The following is a 24,384-nucleotide window of genomic DNA, read 5'->3' as shown; positions in this document are numbered from 1 at the left end:
TTAATTTGTCTTTTTCCACCCTTTGCATATTGGTTTTGTTTTTTGAATTCCACATCAGTGAAATCATATGGCATTTGTCTTTCTCTGACTTACTTTGCTTAGCATTATACTCTCTAGCTCCATCCATGTTGTTGCAAATGGCAGGATTTAATTTTAAATGGCTGAACGATATTCCATGTGTGTACGTATATAAACATACACACACACATACCTCACATCTTTATTCATTTATCAATCGATGGACACTTGGGCTGCTTCCTTAATCCGGCTATTGTAAATAATGCTGCTATAAACACAGAGGTGTGTGTACCCCTTTGAATTAGTGTTTTTGTATTCTCTGGGTAAATACCCAGTATGTGATTGCTGGATCATAGGGTATTTCTATTTTTAACTTCCTGAGGAACCTCCATACTGTTTTCTACAGTGGCTGTAGCAGTTTCCATTTGGTTTGGGGTTATCCTGAATAAAGCTGCAATTCATAGTGTAAGTATTTTTGTGGACATATGTTTTCACCGCTCTTGAATGAATATCTAGGAGTGAAATTGCTGAGCTGTATGGTAAGTGTATGTTTAACTTCATGAGAAACTGTCAAGCTGTTTTTCAAAGGTGCTGTACCACTCCACACATTCACCAGCGTCGTTCCAGATTCAGAGTTCTAGGTGCTCCATATCTTTGTCAACAACTGCTACACTGTCAATCCTGTCAATTTCAGCCAATCTATTTGGTGTGCAGTGTAACTCACTGTAGTTTTAACCTGCATTCCTCTGACACAGAATGATGGTAAGCACTCTGCATGTACTTATTGGCCATTGCTATGTCTTCCTGTGTGAAGTGTCTACTCGTTCACCAATTTTGTATTGGGCTGTCTTTATTTAACAACGACTGTTATAGGAGTTCTTAATTTTGGATTTAAGTCTTTTGCTCTTACGTTTGGATGTAATCCCCGAAAATTTCTGTTGCCAACCTGACCATGTGGAGAGCTTGTCTGAGAACTGGGCTCACACACTCAGAATGGCAGAGCAGAAGGACGAAATGAACCACGGTCTCTGATGACATCATGGAGTCACTCTGTAACCCAGCCCTGGAGCCATTTCACTTTTGTCTTCTTGTTACAAGAGGGATAACTTTCCTTTATTATTTAAGTTTTTCTGTTATAAATAAAAGGACTCAAGACACTGAGGTTCTTCTACTTCTAAGCTTTCTATATTTCAAAGTTACTAGTTTTTCATTTTTACTTTCTACATGGAGTGTTCAGTGTGTCCTTGTACTCCTTTCAACTTTGTTTCCATTTCTGTCTTTTTATTTTCTTCTAGCTCACATTTCATCTCTTCCTGAGTTATTAAATTTCTCTGCTTTATAGTCTTCCCCCATAGAAATGGTTACTTCATTAAACATTTTAAAATTCACAGCCAAATGTGTATTCAAAGTTTTCATCTGTTCCAGGCCAACGTGTTTTTGAAGCAAATGTCTTGTCGGTATGTTTTGATGCCCTCCTTTTTTCTCTATATAAATCGAGCTTGAGCTAGGTTCCTTTTCTCACTATTTCATCACTGAATAAATGGTTTCTTAGATTACCTACATGCCAGAGGCTAAGCTGGGGTGAGCTGGATGGTTTCCTAAAGGCTGGGTGGGTTTCACAACAGAAGGTTCTCTTTTCCTCTGCTCCTGTAGAGACAAGTCTGCTTTTTGGAGAGCATGGCTCACATGGAGGCTTCTTGGAATCAATTTGGGACCAGGAAGGCTTCTGTTCACCCCAATTCCCACATTCATTGTTCAGTAACAGGAACGTGGCTCTTATGCTTCAGAGTGTGCCAATCACCTTCAGAAAGTGTTTTTGCTGCTTTCAAGACTGCTCCTCTAAATTCTCTTCTTCCCACATTTTCTTCCTGATCTTAGTCACCTGATTTGTGTCATTTCAGTAAAAATGTCATTTGTCTTTCCCTCCTCCCATTTTCCTGTTACTCTTGGATGATTTCCAAGAAAAAGTGAAAGAGCTTCTATACAGCCATGTTCACAATCAATATCTTAATTTCATCATTAGTAATATATTTGCTATTCTACCTTTCAGTCCTTTGATATAATCAAGCATCTTCATATTTATTTGATATTACTCCATACTACACAAAAAATAAAAAAAGTATAAAAAAATAATCCTCAGGTCTGAAGGTACTCTACAAGCTTCCCTTACTCTCAAGAAAGAACACACATACAATAAAAAGCAGTACAAATTATACCTCTGCAAAATAACAAAATAAAAAAATGCCACAATCTTATTTCTACTATAACAGTACATAAATAATATAATTTCATTGTCTTTTCATTGTCTTTTATTTTATCAACAAAAAGTTTTAGGATCATTTATTTCTGATTACCATAAAAAAAAATCTTCAATGTGGTAGTTGAGATAGAAGTTCACAGCAAACCAATAACACTGTCAGGTAGGCCTGCTAGAGAATTATTTATAATTCCTATTATTTCATTTTCTTACGACTTAAAAGGATATAGCAAAGAGACAAAGTAGAACAATATAAATAACTCGTAATAAATATAAATTTTCCCATCTTGCCAGCATGATGAGTAAGAGAACCTATCATATTCACAAAATTACCTTATTTGGTCTTCCAATCAATGGATTGCTTCCACATCGTCTATTGATGATGTCACGAATAAGATGCTTTTGCCCATTATATGTTGTCAAAATACTGATCTTATCAGCAGGGTACCCAAGTAAACACATGTACATAAAAAGTGCCACTACATATTCTGCTTCTCCAAGATTCTGTAATGTAAAAATGATCAGATTAGGCATTTATTTTTCTTTTGTTTCAATTTTGCAGGAAGAATGGTTAACTGGCACAACTGTTCATTTATCACACCTCAAGAAGTGAACAGCTTTCATAAAACTAAAGAGTAATCCTATCCTAGGTTAACACCGATAAATAAAAAGAGTATATGTGGAATAACCATAAAGTAAAAGTTACCAACTTAAAGGCTTAATATTTCTGGGACCACAACAGTGGTAACACAGATCAGTAATACTGTGCTATGGTGTACTGCAACTGGAGGTGTAAAAGAAATCTTAATACAAAGAAGCAAGGTGACCATCTAAGAAGCCAAGAGAAAATCTAGTCTAACAGCCCATGTATCTAGCAATACTGTAATGGACTCTCAAAATTTGGGGTATTGTTTTTTTTTTTTTCCTTACACTTCTTAGTATTTTTTGTGTTTGTTCTCTCCTTATACAGAGACCACTTTAAGTGGGCAGAGGATGTGGCCTCAAACTGGTTGTCTGGCTTACATTTATGTTTAGCTGAACCTGAAAGCGACGAAGCATACACAAGGCTGCTCTGTCCAGTACAGCAGAGACTAAATTAAAAGCATCAGATGAGAGAAGAAAGTAAAACAAGAACATAAAACATAACATGAAAATCAAAAAAGGAAGACAAGCTGGTTTTCATGTAAAGGCAAAAATAAAATTCTGGAACACCTTCAGGAAAATCATTTAAATATATTCTGGTTCTTGGTTATGCTCTCACAGCTTGAGTTAACCTCTTTCATTTAACTTTTCTAGTTCTTCAGAAGACAGGAGGGAAAAGAAGTCACATGTCTGTAAATCTTTCCACTGTCTGCACTGATAGCAAACTACCTTTATCTAAGCATCAGCTCTATTAGTATAGATAAAAACAAAATAAAAACAACCTTTTGGTGTATATGCTGTTGGATCTTTTTATATACATTATCTGTACATACTTCGATGTTTTGCTGCTCCTCTTAATAAAATCAGATGGGGCGCCTGGGGGCCTCAGTTGGTTAATCATCTGACTCTTGATTTCAGCTCAGGTCATGATCTTAGGGTTGTAGGATCAAGCCCTGTGTCAGGCTCCATGCTCAGGAGGGAGTCTGCTTGAGATTCTCCCCCTCTCCCTCTGCAGCCTGCACTCCTCCACCCCCACTCTCTCTCTCTAATAAATAAATATAAATCTTTAAAAAAAATAGGACACTATAAAATACATTTTGCAACCTAGTTTTTTTCATTTAATATTTAGCATAAACATTTTTTTACTAAACAAAGTTATACTGTTATCATACTCAGTGCCTATTTATTATATGGAATAGGTAATAATGTAATTAATCCCTACTGATAGGTACTTTGGTTTCTCATTTCTAAAATAATATGCAGTAAAAGAAAAAGATCTGATGGACATTTTAGCATATAAGTTTTTGCAAACTTGTCCATTTATTTTTTAGGATAAATTCTTCAGAGTGAGGACACTGCTTTTAATACATACTGACAATCTGTTCACCAAATTGCTTTCCTTCCAGCATTGCTTGAGTATAGAATTTCCCTAAACCTACTCCACACTGAGTATTATCAGAGGTGAAAATACAGTCCGGTGGCTTATACTTGCTACAAATCTCTTTTTTTGTGAACTGCATATTCTTATCCTTATTGCATTTTTCTCTTGGGGTCTTGATTATTTTAAAAAGTGATTTATAGGAGTTCTGTATATATATTCAGAATTCAACCCACTGTCTGTTAAGTCTTAGAAATAAATTTTGGTCTCCAATCAATATTTTTCTTTATGATTTCTGCTTTTGGTAATGAGCTTAAGACCTTTCTTACCCTAACGTTATCTATTATAAATATATATATACTATGTCTGTATATATTATATATTAAATCAGTATCTTCTTCTTTCTAGTGTGTTTATAGTTTCTTTTCTTTGGTGTATATATCTTGAATCTACCTGAAACAGAAATTTTTGTGTTGTGTGTGAAGTGGGAACTTAATTTTGTTTTTTTCAATGGCCAGCCAAATGGTTCAGTATCACTGATTTAGGTAGTAGTTCAGCTAGTTAATGCAAAATAAAATTAAAAAAGTTTTATGTTTTTTCTTACCTGATAAAAATAAGGATTAGGTTCAGACTCTCCCACTCCTTGAAAATCTTCCACATTGATGAGCTGGAAGTCGTAAAGCAAGCCAGCATTTGCTGTACTAAACTCTGGCAAGAGTTGCACATGGGGTAGGTTTCCCAGATTCTTGTATCGCCAGTTGTAGAGGTTACATAAGCTTTCCAAAGACAACCCCCCGCAACAGGAAATATTAGTGATGCAAAATCTCCTTTTAATATACATAAGGGGGTTCCTAAGGAGCTGTGCTCTTCCTTTTAATTTTCACGTTCACCATTTTGCACTCATCTTTTTAGCAATAATGCTTTTTCAACTTGCCTCCCTGCTTCAAGTGACCAAAGGTCAGAAGACTTGATATTATAGAAATGAAGCTCTATTGTGTTCTGAGATAAATGCTATCTTTACTCCTTAAATAAAAAAAAAAAAATTAGGGAAGAGTCTGTAAATTGAGGAATATTTTGAGGTAATTATGAGATACGGCCTGTACACTTAATGTAAGTAAGAACTGGTGTGTTTTCCTCTTGTTCACCTTTTGCTTTAGATTTCAAAATGATATTCATATTAACGATATATCTTCTGGGGGCATGGAGAAAGGGGACGGGACCGTGAAAAGCAGCTTTAGTTTACAAGTCATATAAATTAATCTCAGTGAATGAAGTTCAAGAAATAACTTGGTCAGTTCACACCCCATGCAGAAAGCAATATAGGTGCTTTCAGATTTGTAGATGGCAGGTTCCTAGACAACAGAGAATTCTAGAGTCTCTACTGAATATGCTATCAAATAGTTGGATCATGGAGCTGGGGTCCTTAAATAAGGGAGTACTTAAGGCTCCTTCACCTTGCCCTGGCTCTTCCTTGAGCATCAAGGTCCACGGTAGGAACTCCAACCCGGACAAAGCGAGTGAAGAGAGACTGCTCCATGTTTGAATACTTCTGAAAGGCCATATTCTTAATGACTGGAGGCAACTGGTGATGATCACCGATCATAATCCAGCGTTTCAGTCGGCTAAAACCATCCTGAGGGTTCTAGAAATGAAAAGTGAAGAGATGACAAAATATTCTGATTAATATATTGTCCTTTTAGTCTCTAATTAATCGCTCAAGAGTCCCGCTATTTAAAAAATGACTTTATTGGCTTACTAACTCTTATTCAGCAGCTCCACAGAGAGAAAGCTGGAAAATTTACAGAATGACTTGTGAACCACAAATAGGTGCCATCACCCTTGTAACTGACAGTGGGTGAGGGAAGGTGGAGGGATTGAGAATGCAAGCATGGAATTACCCTACTTGACAGGGAAGGCAAGCCAAAGGGGTCTGGGAGACTCAGGTCAGAATTAGGCAAAGGGTGCCCAAGCAGTGAAGTGGACAAATGTCAAAATAGATGCTTTGTATTACAATTATGCCAAGAGCCAGTCTGAAAACCCCCAAAGCAGTAAAAACTACGTTTTTAATTTCCCATGCTACTACTTCCATTTCCTACTTTACACATCTCCTTGCTCCTTGAAACATACCCTGATAAAGCGCATGCCAAGTCCCCAATAACTTGGCTTATAAAACAACTTTTAGAACCCAATTCATCTATAAATTAAAGCAGTCTCTATTCTTTTTTTTTTTTTTAAAGATTTTATTTATTTATGTGACAGAGAGACAGCCAGCGAGAGAGGGAACACAGCAGGGGAGTGGGAGAGGAAGAAGCAGGCTCATAGCGGAGGAGCCTGATGTGGGGCTCGATCCCATAACGCCAGGATCACGCCCTGAGCCGAAGGCAGACGCATAACGACTGCGCTACCCAGGCGCCCCTAAAGCAGTCTCTATTCTTAAATTGGGAATTCCACATTTTGTTTTTAATTCTTCCACAGTAAAGACTATTGTACGATAAGAAATATTCTTAAACATCGGTATTTAGCTCAGAAAAATTTAGGCATAAAATAAAGAAAAGCAATGTACTCAGTGAACATCAAAAACAATTCTAGAACCAACTCTAACAAAAGAAATGAAAAAAAATAGCTCATCTATCCTCCAGACTGCATAACAATGTAATTTTCTTGATTAAAATTACTAAGTCTTTTCAAAACTTAAAGATAAACTATGAATTTTTAAATAGTACTCCCGGAAACAAAACAAACTACTAAATAACCAGTGAATAGATTAAAGGAAGTTTATAGGCTTAAAATAGAATAGCAAACGTAATGAAGTTAAAGAGAATATATAATTATGACAATTAGCACCCCAAAACTGTGTAGCTTTTTGACACTGCCCCCCGGAATTCTTCAAACTCTACTTTCTTGTCTCAGATCTCCATTTCTTACCTGTAGAAGAAGAGGTATAAAAGTTTCTATCTCCAGGATCTGTGCAGCCTCTTCCATTAAAATGTTGTCATACTGAGAAATGGAGAAAAAGGAAAGCTTGTCAAAAAGATAGCTTGAAAGCCAAACAACTACCACCATAACTATAACAACTATCCAAAAAAAAAAAAAAAACCCAAATAATTTCAGATTAAAAAAAAATCATACAAATTATTCAAACAGAAAGTTCATGATCTTTTTTATCATGATGCCCCTGCTTTTTTAAGTTCAAGTCTGTAACCGCAGGGAAGACCCCTGAACATACAATTCTACCTTGAAGAGATCCTGCATCATTTCTTGCACTGCATACCAATTAAGTTATTTTCAATTCAGTTCATTCAGTTCTACATAAGCAAGAATCTATTTATGATTATATATGAGGTCATTTCCATTGGTACTCTTACCCTAGGTAGTATTTTGGGGTATTTTTTCTCCCCTTATGAATCCCACCCAGCATTTGACGATCTACCTCTGTTACACCTCTGGATTCAGTCTGTCATCAAAGCATGCAATTTTGTCTTCAAAACTCTCTCTTCATTTCTACTACCACCACCACTGAAATCTAAGCCACTGCTCTGACTACTGCCAGAAATCTTTTACTAGCCCCTCCCCTTCCTGGTTTATCTCTCCTAAAACACTGATACAACTGGCATCAGATCATGTCACCAACTGGTTTCAAAACCTTCATTAGCTTCCAATTACCTTAGGAAAAAAAATTCCTGAACATGGCCTGTAAGAGATGTATTAATCTATATTAATACAGGCCTATATTCAATTTGGACCGTCTTCCTCTCCTATCTTAAATGCCACATTCTCCTTTACTGATTAAACTTCAACCACTTTGGCCTATTTCATTTTCTTAGAAATGGCAAAACCATTCTGGCCTTAGGCCCTCTGCAATACTACTCACTCCTCATTTTTTGTCTGCTTGGGTCTTCCTCATTCTTAAAGTACCAGCTTAAAACCCACTTTATCCACGTATTCTCTGACCTCCCAAGTTAAAACTGATTTCACAGAACTCTGTTCCTTTGTCTCACAGCACATCACAATTTGTAGTTCTATCTGTATATTTACTTGTTTGATGCCTGCATCCTTCCACTAGCCCAGTTTCCAGTAGCATCAGGCACTGCACATTTGTAAAATAATGTAAAGTCTTTCTCCAACATAAGGAAATTTCATTCTCTCTCTGATGATTACTGCTCTCCCATCTGCTCAATTCTCTTCTAGATCTATTCTCAACATGTTTTCCTTCCCCTCCACTTCTAATTCTGCTTGTTACTTAATGTGACATCCTTTTCCTTGTCTTATTGGTAAAATACCTTCTTTGAAAATCTCACTAAGGACTAATTAGAGTTCCTTTGTTTTGTGTTTTTAAAGTTTTCTCCTCTTATTTTGTTTCCTAGGAAGGTGGAAGGTAGGAGCATATTTACTCTTAATGCTTAATTAACTCTTTTATTTTTTATTTATTTTATTATGATTATTTTTTCAGTTTCAGCTATCCTGCCAGGCTACCCTATAAACTCTGTTTTTATATGAATTGTTTACATATACTATAATTTCTGTTACTCATTTTTACCAAACTGTGCTTGTATCTATTTGTCTAAGACAAGTAGCTGACATGAATTTCCACTGGACATCCAAAGATGAAAGTTAAGGTTCAATTCTGTACTGTTTGTTATTGAAAATACCTAAAAGTATGTGGACAGGTGTCTTCTCTAGCTCTATCTGATGCTGAATTTCCCTATTACAAGGATTAATTAGGTCATGCTCATGGGAGCTTAGGAGGAGGAGTTCTAGGATCCACATTTTCTCACACATCCCTGTGTGGACTCTGAGGATAACAGACACGGTATGCAAAACAGAGTGGGAGCAGCTCAAGATGGCTTAAAGAGCCTGCTCTCTGAAAAATAACTTTGAAAATCTAATGCAATTTAACTTACAAAAAATGTATCTATAGATTCTGCTTTTTAAAAAGTGATTTTAATCACAAAGCAAAATTATGACACAACCATACTGGGCATATTAAGGAAGGAAAAGACCACATGACTGTGCATGCATGTCTCCCCGGGGGCTGGCACAGGGTCAAAAGACAATGTTGAAAATGCAAATTTATTTATTTATTTATAAATAAAGACCTTATCTATTTATTTGACAGAAAAAGAGAGGGAGAGAGAGTGTAAGCAGGGGGAGCAGCAGGCAGGGGGAGTGGCAGGCAGAGGGAAAAGCAGGCTCCCTGCTGAGTAGGGAGCCTGATGTGGGGCTTGATCCCAGAACCCTGGAATCATCACCTGAGCCATAAAGGCAGATACTTAACCAACTGAGCCACCCAGATGCCCCTAAAATGCAAATTTAACATTCTTTATTGATACAGATAAAAAGAACACAGAAAATACTAAGAGTTGAAAGAATGGCTAATCAGGGGAGTAGGGGACTGCCCTTTCTTCATGTTAAATACTCTACAAGGTTTTTAAATGCTTAAACTAGATGTAGGGGAAGTTTGATAAAAATAAAACTTCAAAATTAAAAGTATAAAAGATCTAAGGAATACTATCAGCGCTCATGCTAACTATATACGTAACAGCACAATGCAAGTAAATGGTTAATGGAAGTCTGATAAGCTACAAGTCGTGTTTTTTAGAATATGCATGTGAAAAGCTGCGCAACACCAAAAAATGTTAATTATGATTGCATCATTTCCTTTGCTATTACACTGATATGATTTAATATCAAATACAAAGCATATTGTATATGTCAGCCCCAAGAACAAAACAGTTAGGTGAAAAATTCTCACTAATAATTTGCAAAAGGGTAAGTTCACACCACTACCATAAGTTCACAGTACCTTTTAATAAATTATCATGCTTGTGCTAACCTTGCAGCTGAGGAACCTTCCATCCAAGACAGCAACTACTCTATCACCTTGAATTTATTTAGCACTTATCCTCCAGTGAGCTCACAACATTTAAAAATTGTCAGTCACTTTCATTAATAACAAATGCTTTGCTAAATTTGAATTCAAACCAGTACGTAAACCCTATTTTAAACAACAGATAAACCAACTGCAGAGAAGTTAAATGACTTGCATTAAAGTCAGAGTTTAGGCCAGTATCACTAGCAAAGTTATAAAGAGTCTGCAAGTTCAAATTTACTGCTTATTTATTACATTCCACTTTAAACGAGTCATAGGTTATCAGGCTCTCTTGTCTTTATCATATGATGAAATCATTTTAATATGTCATCTCCAGTCTTATAAAGAAGTGTATTCCATATCCTTATATGGAAGGCTTTCCATCTACTGAATGAACAAGTAAGTGAGAGTGGATGTGTATTTAAAACATGAACAATGTAAGCATATAAATGTGTAATAGGTGAAAAACATTGTCAAATATTATATTTATAGCTTTTAGTTATGTTTAGAGATTTTTTAACATAGTGAAAACATATCAATTTAACAAATATTAGAATTTGGTTAGACAATGATATGGTTATGTTACTTAAAGGACATATTACTGATAAGCAGACTTCTAAAAATCAGATTTAGAGTTCACTAATCATATAAACATCAGAGGTTATCATCACTTTCAGAAGAGACATTTTTAAGTAATTATAAATATGAACTTCAGTAAGAGGTAAGCCAATCTTCAAGGGAAATGGCCTTGGTAAAGGAAAGGAAAGGAAGAGAAAAGGAAAGGAAAATTTAAATAAATAAAAATAAAAAAAAAGTTAAAAGAAAAAGAAAAAGGAAAGGAAAGGAAAGGAGAGGAAAGAGAAACCTAATAGCTGAATAGAAGCTCAACTGAAGAATGAAACTGTAAGTCCCTACCTTGAAACCTAGCTTGACTAAATCATGTCGTTTTAAGGCAGCGTGAGTACAAGTCATAGCAATGATTTTGGCTTCTTTCACCAGGAGGTATTTAGATCTGTCCAGTCCGCTTCGAAGCAGTTCGGAAGCTCTGAATTCCTATGGGAGTGGGGGGTCAGTGAGAGAGTATTTTAGGAAAATAAACATGTTTCAGGCATACATTTATACAATCCAGTTTATCAGACTTAATTCCGGATTAATATAAATATATCATAAACTAAGCCTAATGAATCACAATTCTGTTCATTATTAATTAGGTACTAATTAAGTTCATATAATAACTGATACTCAAGCTATAATTTGGACTGTTTTTTTGTATAAGGTAAAATATTGACAGTTATCAACAAGAATACTGAATAAATATCTATCACCACGGTATCTACTCAAGGTCCCGCTATGAAAACAGAAACTTTTTCAAATATTCATAACAAAGGGAATTTAATGCAGGGATCTGGTTCCATAGGTGACAAAGGAGCACAAAAGCCAGCCAGGGAATGAATGGTTGAGGTAAGCTGGAGATTAGCAATAGCAGGAAGTTTGACTATTCCTATGCTAGGACAGATAAGGGAAGGAGGCAGTGTTACTAGAGCCCAGGGACTGGGGTACCAGAATAAGCTAGAAAACAATCACAGCATCCAGGCCAACAGAACTGGAGCCGTGGAAGAGATGAAACCCAAGACAACTGGCAGAGAAATACCGTAGCTTCTGTATTTCAGCCACCTTTTTATTGGCTACACCCAGCCAGAAGTCAGCTGATATGGGAGGCCAGGAAATTAAACCTCCAAGAATCAGCCCCACCTCTGACCATGGCAGAGAATCCCCCACAGAGCAGGGCAAAAGGATGGACAATAGATATTAAGCGAGAAGCAAACAAGCCCAAGCAGAGTACCTCATATCAAGTGTTATAAATAAATTCTGAACATTATGTCATACTTTAGATATTTTTAAACATTTTTGTTTTTAAATAATTAAAACATGAAAGATATAGGAGAAGTACTCTGTTTAAATCTCTCCCCACCCCCACCCAAGACAGCTACTATTATGAATTAAATGTTTTTATCCTTTTACTTTATTATAATCATAAACATACTCTAATAATGTTTTGTAGGTTCTAAAATTTTATTTATTATTATACCATATATTTATTATTCTGTACCTACCATCTACCTACCTACCTATACCATACATCGGTATTTATTGAACATATACTATGTGCCAGATACTCCTCTAGGAAGTAGAGATATCATCTTACCTAAAAGGTACAAAGATAAAACAGACAAAGTTATTGCCCATTTTACCTGGAGGAATCCTAAATCATCTTACTGAGGAATCTGAGACTGAATGTGATCCCTTACTGGGGCTGCAAGAGTCTTCAAATGATGTTTTCCATAGAGAATGATAAACGAGGAAAGCACGGGAGGTGGTGTATGTGCCTGGATTCCAGACATTTTCTTCTCTTATTTTACCTTAATGCTCAAGATAAATCAACCTGCCTAACAAAGCTACCACACTTTTTGCCACTGGTCAAAAAGTACCAAGAACTCAGAAGGGCCATGTGGCAGTCTCAGATTCCAATTCAAAGAAACACTGTTGAATCTCTTGAGGGAAGCATTCCTTTCTTCAATGCTAGGATTTTTACACCAGAATAGTCAGAATAATGGGGAATCAATTTATATCTTAATTTTTACTCACTTCTTGAACTAAAACTATAAATGTTTTCAATAATCTCACCTAAAAGTAACAATCGGGTTTGTAAGATGTGAGTATTCCACATTTACTTCATTAAAAACAAAAAGAGCAACAACAAGAAAACCAACTAAACTTAAAGCCTTTAAAGGCAAGTTAAAAAAACCTGAGAACCCTTACCTCAAGCTGAGTGAAGATTTTCTTAATATGCCTGAAACATCCTTCAGCAATTTCCATGTCTTCTTCATAAGATCGGCCTTTAAAAATGGGTTGAGGGGCGTTTGCAAAGTACTCATGAAAAGGGAAGAAAGTGGAGACTTCCGTGACATCTGGCAGCGTATTACCTTTATTTTTCACTTTGCTGATATATTCTTCCCAACGAGACATGACCTATGAAAAAAAGGGATTTGAGATTAAGTTTCCTAGGTAACTATTATGTTTTAAATGACAAAATAAAAAAAGAAAGCTAGTAAAAATAAGATATACTAAGTAAAGGGAAAGAAAAAGAAAAGCAATCCCTGACCTAACAAGACTATCTCTTATCTGAGTCACTGACATATTGCCCTTTTTAAAAAGTGACCTTTAAGATTATAGAAAAAAGTTTCTTTAATCAAAAATAGAAAAACTAGGGGCGCCTGGTGGCTCAGTCAGATGTCCGACTCTTAGTTTCCGCTCAGGTCGTGATCTCAGGGTCGTGAGATTCAGTTGTTCTGTGCTGGGTGTGAACCCTGCTTAAGATTTTCTCTCTCCCTCTGCCTTGCTTCCCCACACCGCCCACCACACACACTCTCTCTCAAAAGAAAAACAATACGTGTGTATATATAAGGATAAATAAAAATATAAATAATTTAAAACTACATATAAACTGGAAAGAATCTCAGGGTCATCTATGGGACGTTGTATCAGACATTTCAGATTCTCCATGTATACTCGAAACAGTATTACTGATGCTTAAAAAACCAACAAAAAAACTAATTCTCTGGACAAAGAAATTCTGTATTTTTTTCATTATTTCAGGTTTTCTCCATAAACAGTAAGTCCCACTTTAATAGCATTTTAGTAAATGCCAACCCGTCTTCCAGACCTTTACTTTTTTCCAATTCTCTTTAGTATATTTACAAAGCACTTCTGTTAAACTGAGTATATATTTGAAAGCTCATTTTATGACTTTTGTGATATAGTTCAATTACATACTGGTATGTTTTACTATGCCTCTACCATGCGGTTCCTGCTTAATCTCAATTTTGGTAATTCTCCCAGTCAGGGTTTCTCCAAGTGTGGTTCTTAGGCAGAACATCTGAGAGGCTAAATAAAGATGTAGATTCCTGGATGCCACCTCCTACTGAAAAAGAATCTCTGGGGACAGAACTTGACAATTTCCTTTTAAAATAACTTTCCCAATGTGATTCTTACATGTTGAAAATTGTTGATCTGCACTGTGAAGCTTCAAGTTCTTTTTTCCCAAATTGATTATTTAAGCCTCCACAAATTTATAGATTATTTCTCCTACTTTTATTATTTTTTTTTTTAAGATTTTATTTATTTATTTGACAGAGATAGAGACAGTCAGCGAGAGAGGGGACACAAGCAGGGNATTTTTTTTTTTAAGATTTTATTTATTTATTTGACAGAGATAGAGACAGTCAGCGAGAGAGGGGACACAAGCAGGGGGAGTGGGAGAGGAAGAAGCAGGCTCCTAGAGGAGGAGCCTGATGTGGGGCTCGATCCCATAACGCCAGGATCACGCCCTGAGCCGAAGGCAAATCTTAACCGCTGTGCCATCCAGGCGCCCCTCTCCTACTTTTAAAGGTAGTTTTCACTGAGAGCCTAGTGATTTTTATTTTGTGCCAAATATACATTTAGGCATGATCTTTACTCCATTACTCAAAGTTCTAAACTGCCTGAGTCCAATGCAGGCTACTTTGCAAGATAATTGTATATCTTCTCTGTATCACATGAAACCATGAAATCTGATCATTTTGAATGGATTGAACTGGTTTGTGTATCTACTTGTGAGCATACACCTATTCTTTCATACACATTTTAAAATTTCTATGTTACAATTTGGACTTAAACTATACAAATAGCATGAGCACAAAGAGAACAAAGTTATAAAAAATTCTCCATTATACGATTATGCCTTAATCTGCTTAAAATTATTTGTAAACTAACTGACCATTAAGGTTTACTTTTGTTCATTTAATTTAGTTTTCTATTACTCAATGGTTTTCACACCTAAAAAATTAACCCTAACCAAAGCAAAAGCACACCTCTAAACTGAAGTCAAAATAATTTTTAACTTAAATTCCTACTTTGAAATTAGTTCTAAAACATAATTTATTTTTGGAAATTTGAAAGGAGAATATGTTTTTCTTCATTAGTTGATTAATATGAATAGAAGTAGGTTAGAGAACTGTACTTTGTTACCACTGGGTAGCAAACATATTTAGTTATATTTCTACAGTAATGAAAACAAAGAGAGACTAGAAAATTTGTCAGTAGCAAGAAAGAAAAAAGAAAAAAATTTAAAAAGTAGCAACATTGGCCTTTCAGTGAATGAGTCATCAAGTGAAGCTATTTAGCCAAGAAAATCAAAGATAATAGGAAATACAAACATTTAATATTCACAAATATAGCTTTGGCAACAGCATACATTTTAATCTACTCAACGAAAAAATAGGCTTTCAAGAAGGATTTCAAGCACCCATCCGAGTTTCCAACTGAAGACCATATGATTTAAAAACTCTTAATTTCTTACCTGATATAAGAAGAAATAGCCTGCAGTTTCACAAGTATATGAAGCATCTCCTGGAACCCCTAGACTCTTTTGTAATCTTTTGACTTCTTCTAAAAGTTCTATTCTTCGAGCCAGGACATAATTAACTCTTCCATATCTAGAAATTTCAATTAGGCAAAAGAGCAAAATTATGTAATGAAGAGATTTTTAAGGAAACTGACAGCAAAACATTTAAGAAAATCGTAATGGGGTGGCTTGGGTGGCACAATCAGTTAAGCATCAGGCTCTTGGTTTCAGCTCAGGTCATGGAAACGAGCCCCTCCCTGGGCTTCATGCTCAGCACAGAGTCTGCTTGAGATTCTCTCTCCCTCTTCCTCTGCCCACCCCCAGTCTCTCTCTCTCAAATAAATAAATCTTTAAAAAAATAATAAAAACTATAAATAGCCAAATAGAAAAAAAAATACCAGTAGAAAACAATGTTTATATTTAATATAAGTGGTAGCTCTTGGATCAGTGTTCTGCAAACATGTCAGTGGTCTGTGAGGACGGAAAATCAACTGTATCACCAAATGCACCATTTAATTCTTTTTTTTTTTTAAAGATTTTATTTATTTATTTGACAGAGATAGAGACAGCCAGCGAGAGAGGGAACACAAGCAGGGGAGTGGGAGAGGAAGAAGCAGGCTCATAGCGGAGGAGCCTGATGTGGGGCTCGATCCCATAAGGCCGGGATCACGCCCTGAGCCGAAGGCAGACGCTTAACCGCTGTGCCACCCAGGCGCCCCTAATTCTTCTTTTTTTTTTTTTAAATAACAAGGTCTTCACAAAGAGGGAAACAGGACAGTGCCTTCTGGTGCTAGTTCATCTTATCACAGACCAAGAATACATAGTTTACAGATTGGCTGCTTTGAATGATCGGTTTAACCTATCATAGAAGTAGATTAGTTCTAAAGGCTTCGGGAAGTAATTTTAAAATGTGTTTGATCATGCTTTGTTGTCCTGGCATGTAGCCTGGCACCTGAACCTAGTAGGTTCATAAATATTTGCTGAATGAGTAAGAAAACTGGAATTTGAGGAGCACCTGGCTCAGAGGAACGTAATTAAGAAAAAAAGCAGTGAATCAGAATTCTTTCCACAATAACAAAGTGCCTTCTATAATGACCTTTTAACATTAAACAAAAATTAAAATAGTATAAACACTGCTGCTGTCATGTTTAAGGACTGGACAAAGAGAGAAATCTTGAATGCCCCACAGATCAGAAATTCACCTTTGAGGCAGCAAGAATGATCGAGAATAAAGGGATATAAAACAGAGTCTATGGGGGCGCCTGGGTGGCACAGCGGTTAAGCGCCTGCCTTCGGCTCAGGGCGTGATCCCGGCGTTGTGGGATCGAGCCCCACATCGGGCTCCTCTGCTGTGGGCCTGCTTCTTCCTCTCCCACTCCCCCCTGCTTGTGTTCCCTCTCTCGCTGGCTGTCTCTGTCAAATAAATAAATAAAATCTTAAAAAAAAAAAACAAAAAAAAAAAACAGAGTCTATGTTTTAAGACTTTTCCAACTTAGAAGGATATAAACGTTACACCAGGTAAGCTTTTTCTGTTTGGTTATCTAGAGCTTAATATACTTTTTCTGTAATCAATACTTTGGTAATGAGAAAAAAACTGAAGATGCTTATAAGGAGTCTGTTAGTAAGATACCAAAATTCTTGTGATACAGGGTTAAATTTAAAAAGCAATATACAATGGAACTCTATGTACTATTTACTCGATTACTCTGTAAATCTAAAACTATACTAAAAAAATAAAATCTTAAAGAAGCAATGTATACAATTATAAATAATAGCATGTTTACAGATGATTATTAAGACGACTAACAAAAAGTTGTTTTGGAGTAGTGGAATTATGGATGACCATTCCCTTTCTACTATCTCACAAAGTCTGAAAATTTTTCTTTAGGGAAAATGATATTACTTTTATTATGAAATGATACTATTTTTCTTTTTAATTACAACAAAAGGAGAGAAATGAAAGAGTATGTCCAACCGAACAAGCACACACCTACTAAGAACCTGGGGCTTGGCTTATGTATCAGAAAGCAAAAAATATTTTTTTCTTCAGGAACTTGGTATTACCTGAAATCTTTTTAAAGTTCTACTGTTTTATTACAATATTTTAAAAAAAACTATAAATTCTACTGCAATATAATTATGATTACAGTATTTAGTATTTCACCAGCACCTTTATGTTTACTGAATGCTGGATTATTAAATTTTAGAGTCTAGACCACTTTTGTAAGTTGAATATGAGGAAATATTCACAGCAGGAATTCAGAGAAGTATCTCTGGCTAATCCAAAATTAAGAATCCAGAGCCCCAAATAACTTAATGGGTGTTTTTCTTTGCCCTATGATTTTTTAGAAGCTAACAAATGTCTGGTGAGCTCTCTGATAAAAGAACTCAAAATAGATGCAACATAATAATTTAACACTCCTTCAGCTTTTTTAATGTCTATGATCAATTTAGTCAAAGGCCACATTTAATAGCCAAAGGCTGTATTAAATATGTGCAGCTGTTTGTTATGATTATCTTAAATCATGCTTTAAAAATGTATTTAAATATAAATATATGAACTATTATAATGAAGTTTGAAGAGAAAACCTAAAATACTAACAGCAGAAGAAATCTGATTTGTAAAATTTTAATCACTTTATTTCATGTAATGTAAAACTAAAGTCCAGCTAAACAGCAATTAACTAACTGTCATCAGACTTCTAACCCCAAAGCTTACACTGTCATTAATCTTCAATTGTGTTTCATTAAATGAACCAATTTCTTAATCGATACCTAAAATATACACAAGTTAAATGTCTGGATGAAATGTAGAAAGAAAATCAGGTAAGCTTATACAGTTTGAGTTGGCAACATTAAAAATTACCTCAATAAGTAGAGAACAAATGGCAATTTGTAATTTTAAAAAGATGAACAAGATAACTCTCTTTACTGAAATAACTGTATTATTTAGGAAAAAGTGGCATAAACAACTGGAGCTGAGGGAGATTATGACCAGACTTTTAGGTGAACTCCAAGTAGGTTATGCTAGAACCTTTCAGAATCAAGTTATATTATTCATGACACTTGTCTCTTGGTGTTTTTTTAATAAAGAAAAAGAAGGTTAAAAATTGTTTTGTATGTCATTTCAAAACTCATCCCCATTTGCCCACCTGCTGAAATCTTTCTCTGTCTCCAGCTCTTCTTCCCCATGACCAAGACGCAGCAGATGGCGCTCATCAATGTCTAAAGCCATGATCTTCTCAAACAACTGGTTCAGGGCCTGGAGAATAAAACAAAAAGGATGAGGATGAATTTTAATGAACCAGCAGCTCTTCTAAAAGTAAGGAAAACTAACATTTAGAAGGATAGAAAAGAATGAGCATTGTCCAGTCAGATAAGAATCAACTTCAAAACACAGAAAGAAACAAGTCTTATGTTAGGTCATTTACAATTTAAACAAAACAGTGTTTTTCTTGATTTCTGATATTGTTGCCTATATATATTTGGCCAACTATTTGAATAACTGAAAACTATAAAAACCATCTAATCATTAAATATTTGCTTCTAATTTATGAAAAAAAGAAAGGCTTTAGATCAGTTTCTGTTTTCCCCAAATAGTAAGAGTTACTAAAATTTTATTTAGTAATTTTATTTATTTAGTTTATTAATTAATAAACACACCAAGATTTCACTCAATCGAATATCCATGGGTTGCAGAAAACGGAAACATTTTTGTGGTTGGAGGACTCTCAGGCAGTGAGTGTGTAGGCAGAATATACCAAGAAGACCACACACTGGAAAGATAAAGCGCATCATTCAAATCTTAGGCCAAAGGTCTAGAGTTCTCTATATACAACAATGAGCAGAGCACTTATTTATTGCAAACTATTCTGATGGAGGCCATCTAGAAGTCACTCCTTTCTACCTATGAAATGCTCATATTTAGGGTTCCCTTAAATCCCAGTATTAATTACCTAAAATCTGCAGTTACAATGTTTTGTAGAAAGGCAAAAGTTTCATAGTGCGGAAACATAATGCTAATTTTAAAGACATCATTTAAAAATCAGCCAAACATCTCTCTTAACCACGATCAATCTAACCCCGCCCATGAAGACAACATCCAGTCTTATAAATATCCAGGTTCTATAATGTAAAAACAGATATCCTTTGCTATCAAAATTCTAGCAATTAGAGCTCACATACTGAAGAAATTAACACCAATTTTCAGAAAAAAATTCCCCACTATCCAAACTTGATGTTCTCCATCCACAACCAGGGATCCAATGGATCAGACTACATGACATTACTCACTCTGCACACTCAGGAACCACAAAGATTTAGGAACAAAAAATACTCCCACATTGAACTCTCAGAAAAAACTGCAAGACTTCATTATGAATTAAAGTAATACTGAAGAATTGTTTGCAGTTAAGTATGCAAATGAAGATCTGACAAATGAAACAACTGTACAATGCAACCAATCAACAATTTAACAGACATCACTGAGGATGGTATGATTATCGAGGATCATTCATTAGCAAACAATGAAGTCTTCGGTCATATTGGTAAAACAACCTTCTCTGTAATTATACTATGCAAGTCAATCATAAGTAGAAGATTCTACGGAAAGTCATTATCAAGTTATGACAAAACTTACTAAAAATACTATGTTAAAACAACAAAAGATGAATTACTCTTTATTCACTTTAAGAATCTGGAAATAGGTAAGATTATTACAGATTAAATTTTACTAAATAGAAGAAAAAAAGGCCTTTACATAATTTGTATCTTTTATTAAGATAAAGCCTCAGTCAACTTTTTCCCTTGCACAATTTTAGTATACTGTATAATAAGCCACCATTGCTTACAAACTTCAAAGATAAAAAAAAAAGTGAATGAACTGGATAGCATTAATCTTAAAAACCTGTAGATTAAAAATTGACAAATATCAGAATTAAGTGACATTTTGCATTCTAAAAACCCAGTACTTCTTTGTGTATCAACTCTTTTAAAGAAATGGCCAACTGAAATCATTAGTGAGAGAACGTAAGTACCTTCGGAGGTTAGACTATCCTGCAAGTTTCATGATGTTCTGAGAGCTGCCTGTCACGTTTTACAAAAGAGCTAGTGAATGTTAGTTGTCTTACTCATTTCTATGATAGTGACAGCTTTAGAAGAACTACCATAGCACACACATAGATGTAAAGATAATTTTTCAGACGTTATGTGAAAAAAGTTTGTTTTTATTACTTAGTTTATAAATGCCTTATGTATTGAATCTACAGCATAAAATAGTCCTTCCATGAAATACATACTCATATGTAGACTTCATAAGGATATACAACTTAATCCAGTATTAATACACTTGAGCCTTAGTCTTTTGGTTATATTCATTCTACTGAAGGATGAATAATGTTACCAGTAATGGCAATGCTTTCAATCTCAAAGTAAAAGGTTTAGCTTAGCATGGAAGATGGTGGGAGGTGGGGAGCAATGTAATTTAATCCAAATATTTACCATACATCCAGTATTCTTCTTAGCTTTCCCACATTTTGACCCTCTCCATTAGAAATAAAAGATTGTTTTATATTTTCATAATATAGTCCAGTCATGACCAGTAACAATCCAAGAGTGACTCAACAGCAGACACTATACTCATCAGCCTTCCAGTATTCTGTTGTACCTATGATCAGGTTATCATATAAGCAGAAATCTCCACTGTTCTTTCTTTCATTTATTCCCCACTCCTTTATCTCCCCTACCATCCATCCTACATATGCGTGTGCACATGTATACACACACACACACACACACACACACACACACACTTACCTGATTAGAATGAGTAACAATCAGAGTCCTCTGCTCTGGGAAATTATGGTAGATGTTGGATATGATTTGGACTGCAACATCTGTTTTTCCAGTACCTGGTGGACCCACAACCTAAAAAGGAGATGAACACATATCAAACTACTAAGTTATCACATTGTTAGAAAATGGACATTCTAACACAGATAAATTTTAAAAATTGCTGGGTGAGTTCAATAAGAGAATGGACAAGATAGTCAGTGAATCTGAATATAGAGCAATAGAAATCACCGAGCCTAAAAAATTAGCAGAAAGAAAAGATTGAAAACAAATGAATAAACAGAGCATTATGAATCTATGGGGCAATACTAAAAGGTCTAACATTTATGTTACTGACGTCTTAGAACAAGAGGAAAAAGTTTATGGTATAGAAAAAATATATGAGGAAATAATGGCTGAAAATTTCTAAAATCTGGCAAAAGACTTAAATCTACAGACTCAGGAAGCTCAGCAAACTCCAAACAGAATTATCCCAAGAAATCCAAGCCCAGACACATCATAATTAAATAGGTGAAAACTAAAGAAAAATTCTTAATAGCAACCAGAAAAAATGATACATTACATGTAACAAAAGGATGTTTCAAGTGACTGTAGGTTTCCCTCAGAAACCATAGAAGCTAGAAGTGGAATAACATTTTAGAAGTGCTGAAAGGAAAGAATGCTATAGAATTCTATGTCCAGTGAAAATATCTTTAAAGAATGAAGATGATTTAGAGACACTCTCACATGAAGAAAAAGATATTTCATTGCTAGCAGACCTACTCTTAAAAGTGGTAAAAGAGTTCTTCAGAGAGAAAGAAATGATACCAGAGCAGACTTAAAATATCAGGAATGAAAGACAAATGGCAAATTCATATAGGTTCTTCTCCTCTAGAGTTCTTTAAAATGTTTGACTTTCTGGGGTGCCTGGGTGGTTCAGCTGGTTGAGCGTCTAACTCCTGACTGCAGCTCAGAACATGATCTCAGGATTGTGAAATTGAGCCCCGTGTCAGCTCCTCACTCAGCGCAGAGTCTGCTTGAAATTCTCTCTCCCTCTGGCCCTCCCCATTTGTGTGCACACGCATACTCTCCCTCTTTCAAATAAATAATTTATTAATTAAAAAAAAGTTGGACTTTCTAACACTGTCTGACAGTATTTTCAATGTATATAGATGTAATATCCATAACAACTACAACATAAAAGGGAAAGGGACCTACACGGAGGTAAGGATCCTTTATTCAACTTAGGAGACAAAATAGTGATTCAAATAGACTGTGAAAAATTAAGTATCTATACTGTAATTCTCTAGAGCAGCCACTAAGAAAAAAATATATAAGAGATATAAAAGAACACAACAGATAAATTAAAATGAAAACACTAAAATCTATGTAAATAACCCAAAAGAAGGTAAAAACAAAAAAAGAGAAACAGGAACACAAAACAAGGAGAACAAACATAAAATAAATAATAAAATGGTATGCCTAAATCCAAACATATCAATTGCTTTTAATGTAAATGGTCTAAACACACAAATTAAAAGACAGAGACTGTCAGAACGAAGAAAATAACATAGCCCAACTAGATGCTGTTTACAAGAAGTTTGCTTCAAACGTTAATAGGTAGGTTAGAAATAAACTAATGGGAAAAGACATACCATTCAAACACTAATCAAAACAATACTGTAGTAGCCTTATTAATATCAAAGTATGTTTCAGAACAAAAAAAATTACCAGCGATGAAAAAAGACATTACATAATAATAAATCCATCAATTCATCAAGAAGACATAACCTTAAATGTGTATATATCTACCCATAAAGCTTTAAAAAACATGAAGCAAAAACTGAGAGTAATGAAAGGAGAAACAGATGGATATGTTATTGTAGCTGGCCACTTTAATACTCCTCTTTAATCAACAGAAATAGTAGATGGAATATCAGAGAAAAACTGAACCAAATGAATCCAACATATACAGGACACTCCACCCCAAAACAATAAACACTCTTTTTAAGTGTGTTGAAATATTCACCAAAACAGAGCATATCCTGGACCACAAAACAAACTTGAGCAAATTAAAAAAATAAAAAATTGAAATCACACAAAGTATTTTCTTTGACCATAAAGGACTCAGACCAGAAATGAGTAAGTGGAAGATTAACAGGAAAGTTTCTAAATACTTGGAAACTAAACACATTTGTAAATCAAATTCAGCAGGCTTTATCTGTAAAAGGCCAGCAAGTAAACATTTCAGGCTTTGCAGGCCATAGAATCTCTGCTGCAAGTATTTTAACTCTGCTGTTCCAGCACAAAACTGGGCAGGGGCAATTTATAACCAAATAGGCATAGCTATGTTCCAATAAAACTTCATTTATCAATACTGAAATGAGCAATAAGCAAACTTTCCACATGCAAACAATGCCACAATGACTTACAAATGCTCAAATTCAGTTGGGTTTTTGTGCTTCATAAATACTCTAAACATCTGAGGCCTACTTCTTGTCTGAATCCGTGTAAAAACACGCGTAACAATAATTCGCTTACCATCGTTAGCCCAGGCTGCATTCCAGCACGGATAGCCTCTATCTGTGTGTGAGTGAACTGAATTGTATTACTGCAAATAAGAATAAATAAAAAGTTGGTTAAAAACACAGATGAACAACAGTTAGTAAAAATTTAGACAACAATGACCAGAGGTCTAAATGTCTCCTCTGTTACACACCCGTTCCCCTAATCACTTCTTCCCCCCCCACCCACCAGCCCTTTGGGTAGGTGGGTGGGTGTGAGTGTGCATGTGAGTATATGTGGTAAAACAAAAAACAAAAACCCACGAGATCACCCTCTGCTGCATAGTACAGTATTGTTAACTATAAGAACAATGTTGGAAGGCAAATCTCTAGTACTTTTACATCTTACATGACTGAACCAATCTCTTCTGAATGATTTCCTTC

At 35.2% G+C, this 24,384-nt stretch overlaps 1 protein-coding gene across 1 annotated transcript in view; it reads right to left on the bottom strand.

The window, feature by feature from the left end:
• Positions 1-24,384, bottom strand: part of AQR (aquarius intron-binding spliceosomal factor) — a 94,563-nt gene that overhangs the window by 7,333 nt on the left and 62,846 nt on the right. The window contains exons 22-31 of the mRNA XM_034661200.1: positions 23,978-24,047; positions 21,422-21,532; positions 18,760-18,869; positions 15,563-15,698; positions 12,985-13,194; positions 11,080-11,217; positions 7,221-7,292; positions 5,750-5,937; positions 4,900-5,071; positions 2,609-2,779 (exon numbers count right to left, since the gene is read on the bottom strand). Coding sequence (XP_034517091.1) covers positions 2,609-2,779; positions 4,900-5,071; positions 5,750-5,937; positions 7,221-7,292; positions 11,080-11,217; positions 12,985-13,194; positions 15,563-15,698; positions 18,760-18,869; positions 21,422-21,532; positions 23,978-24,047 — 1,378 coding nt within the window. The remainder of the gene's footprint in view (positions 1-2,608; positions 2,780-4,899; positions 5,072-5,749; positions 5,938-7,220; positions 7,293-11,079; positions 11,218-12,984; positions 13,195-15,562; positions 15,699-18,759; positions 18,870-21,421; positions 21,533-23,977; positions 24,048-24,384) is intronic.

The sequence above is a fragment of the Ailuropoda melanoleuca genome, chromosome 5 (assembly GCF_002007445.2).
Source record: "Ailuropoda melanoleuca isolate Jingjing chromosome 5, ASM200744v2, whole genome shotgun sequence".
NCBI classification, from domain to species: domain Eukaryota; kingdom Metazoa; phylum Chordata; class Mammalia; order Carnivora; family Ursidae; genus Ailuropoda; species Ailuropoda melanoleuca.
This window is presented reverse-complemented; position numbering and strand designations above follow the sequence as displayed.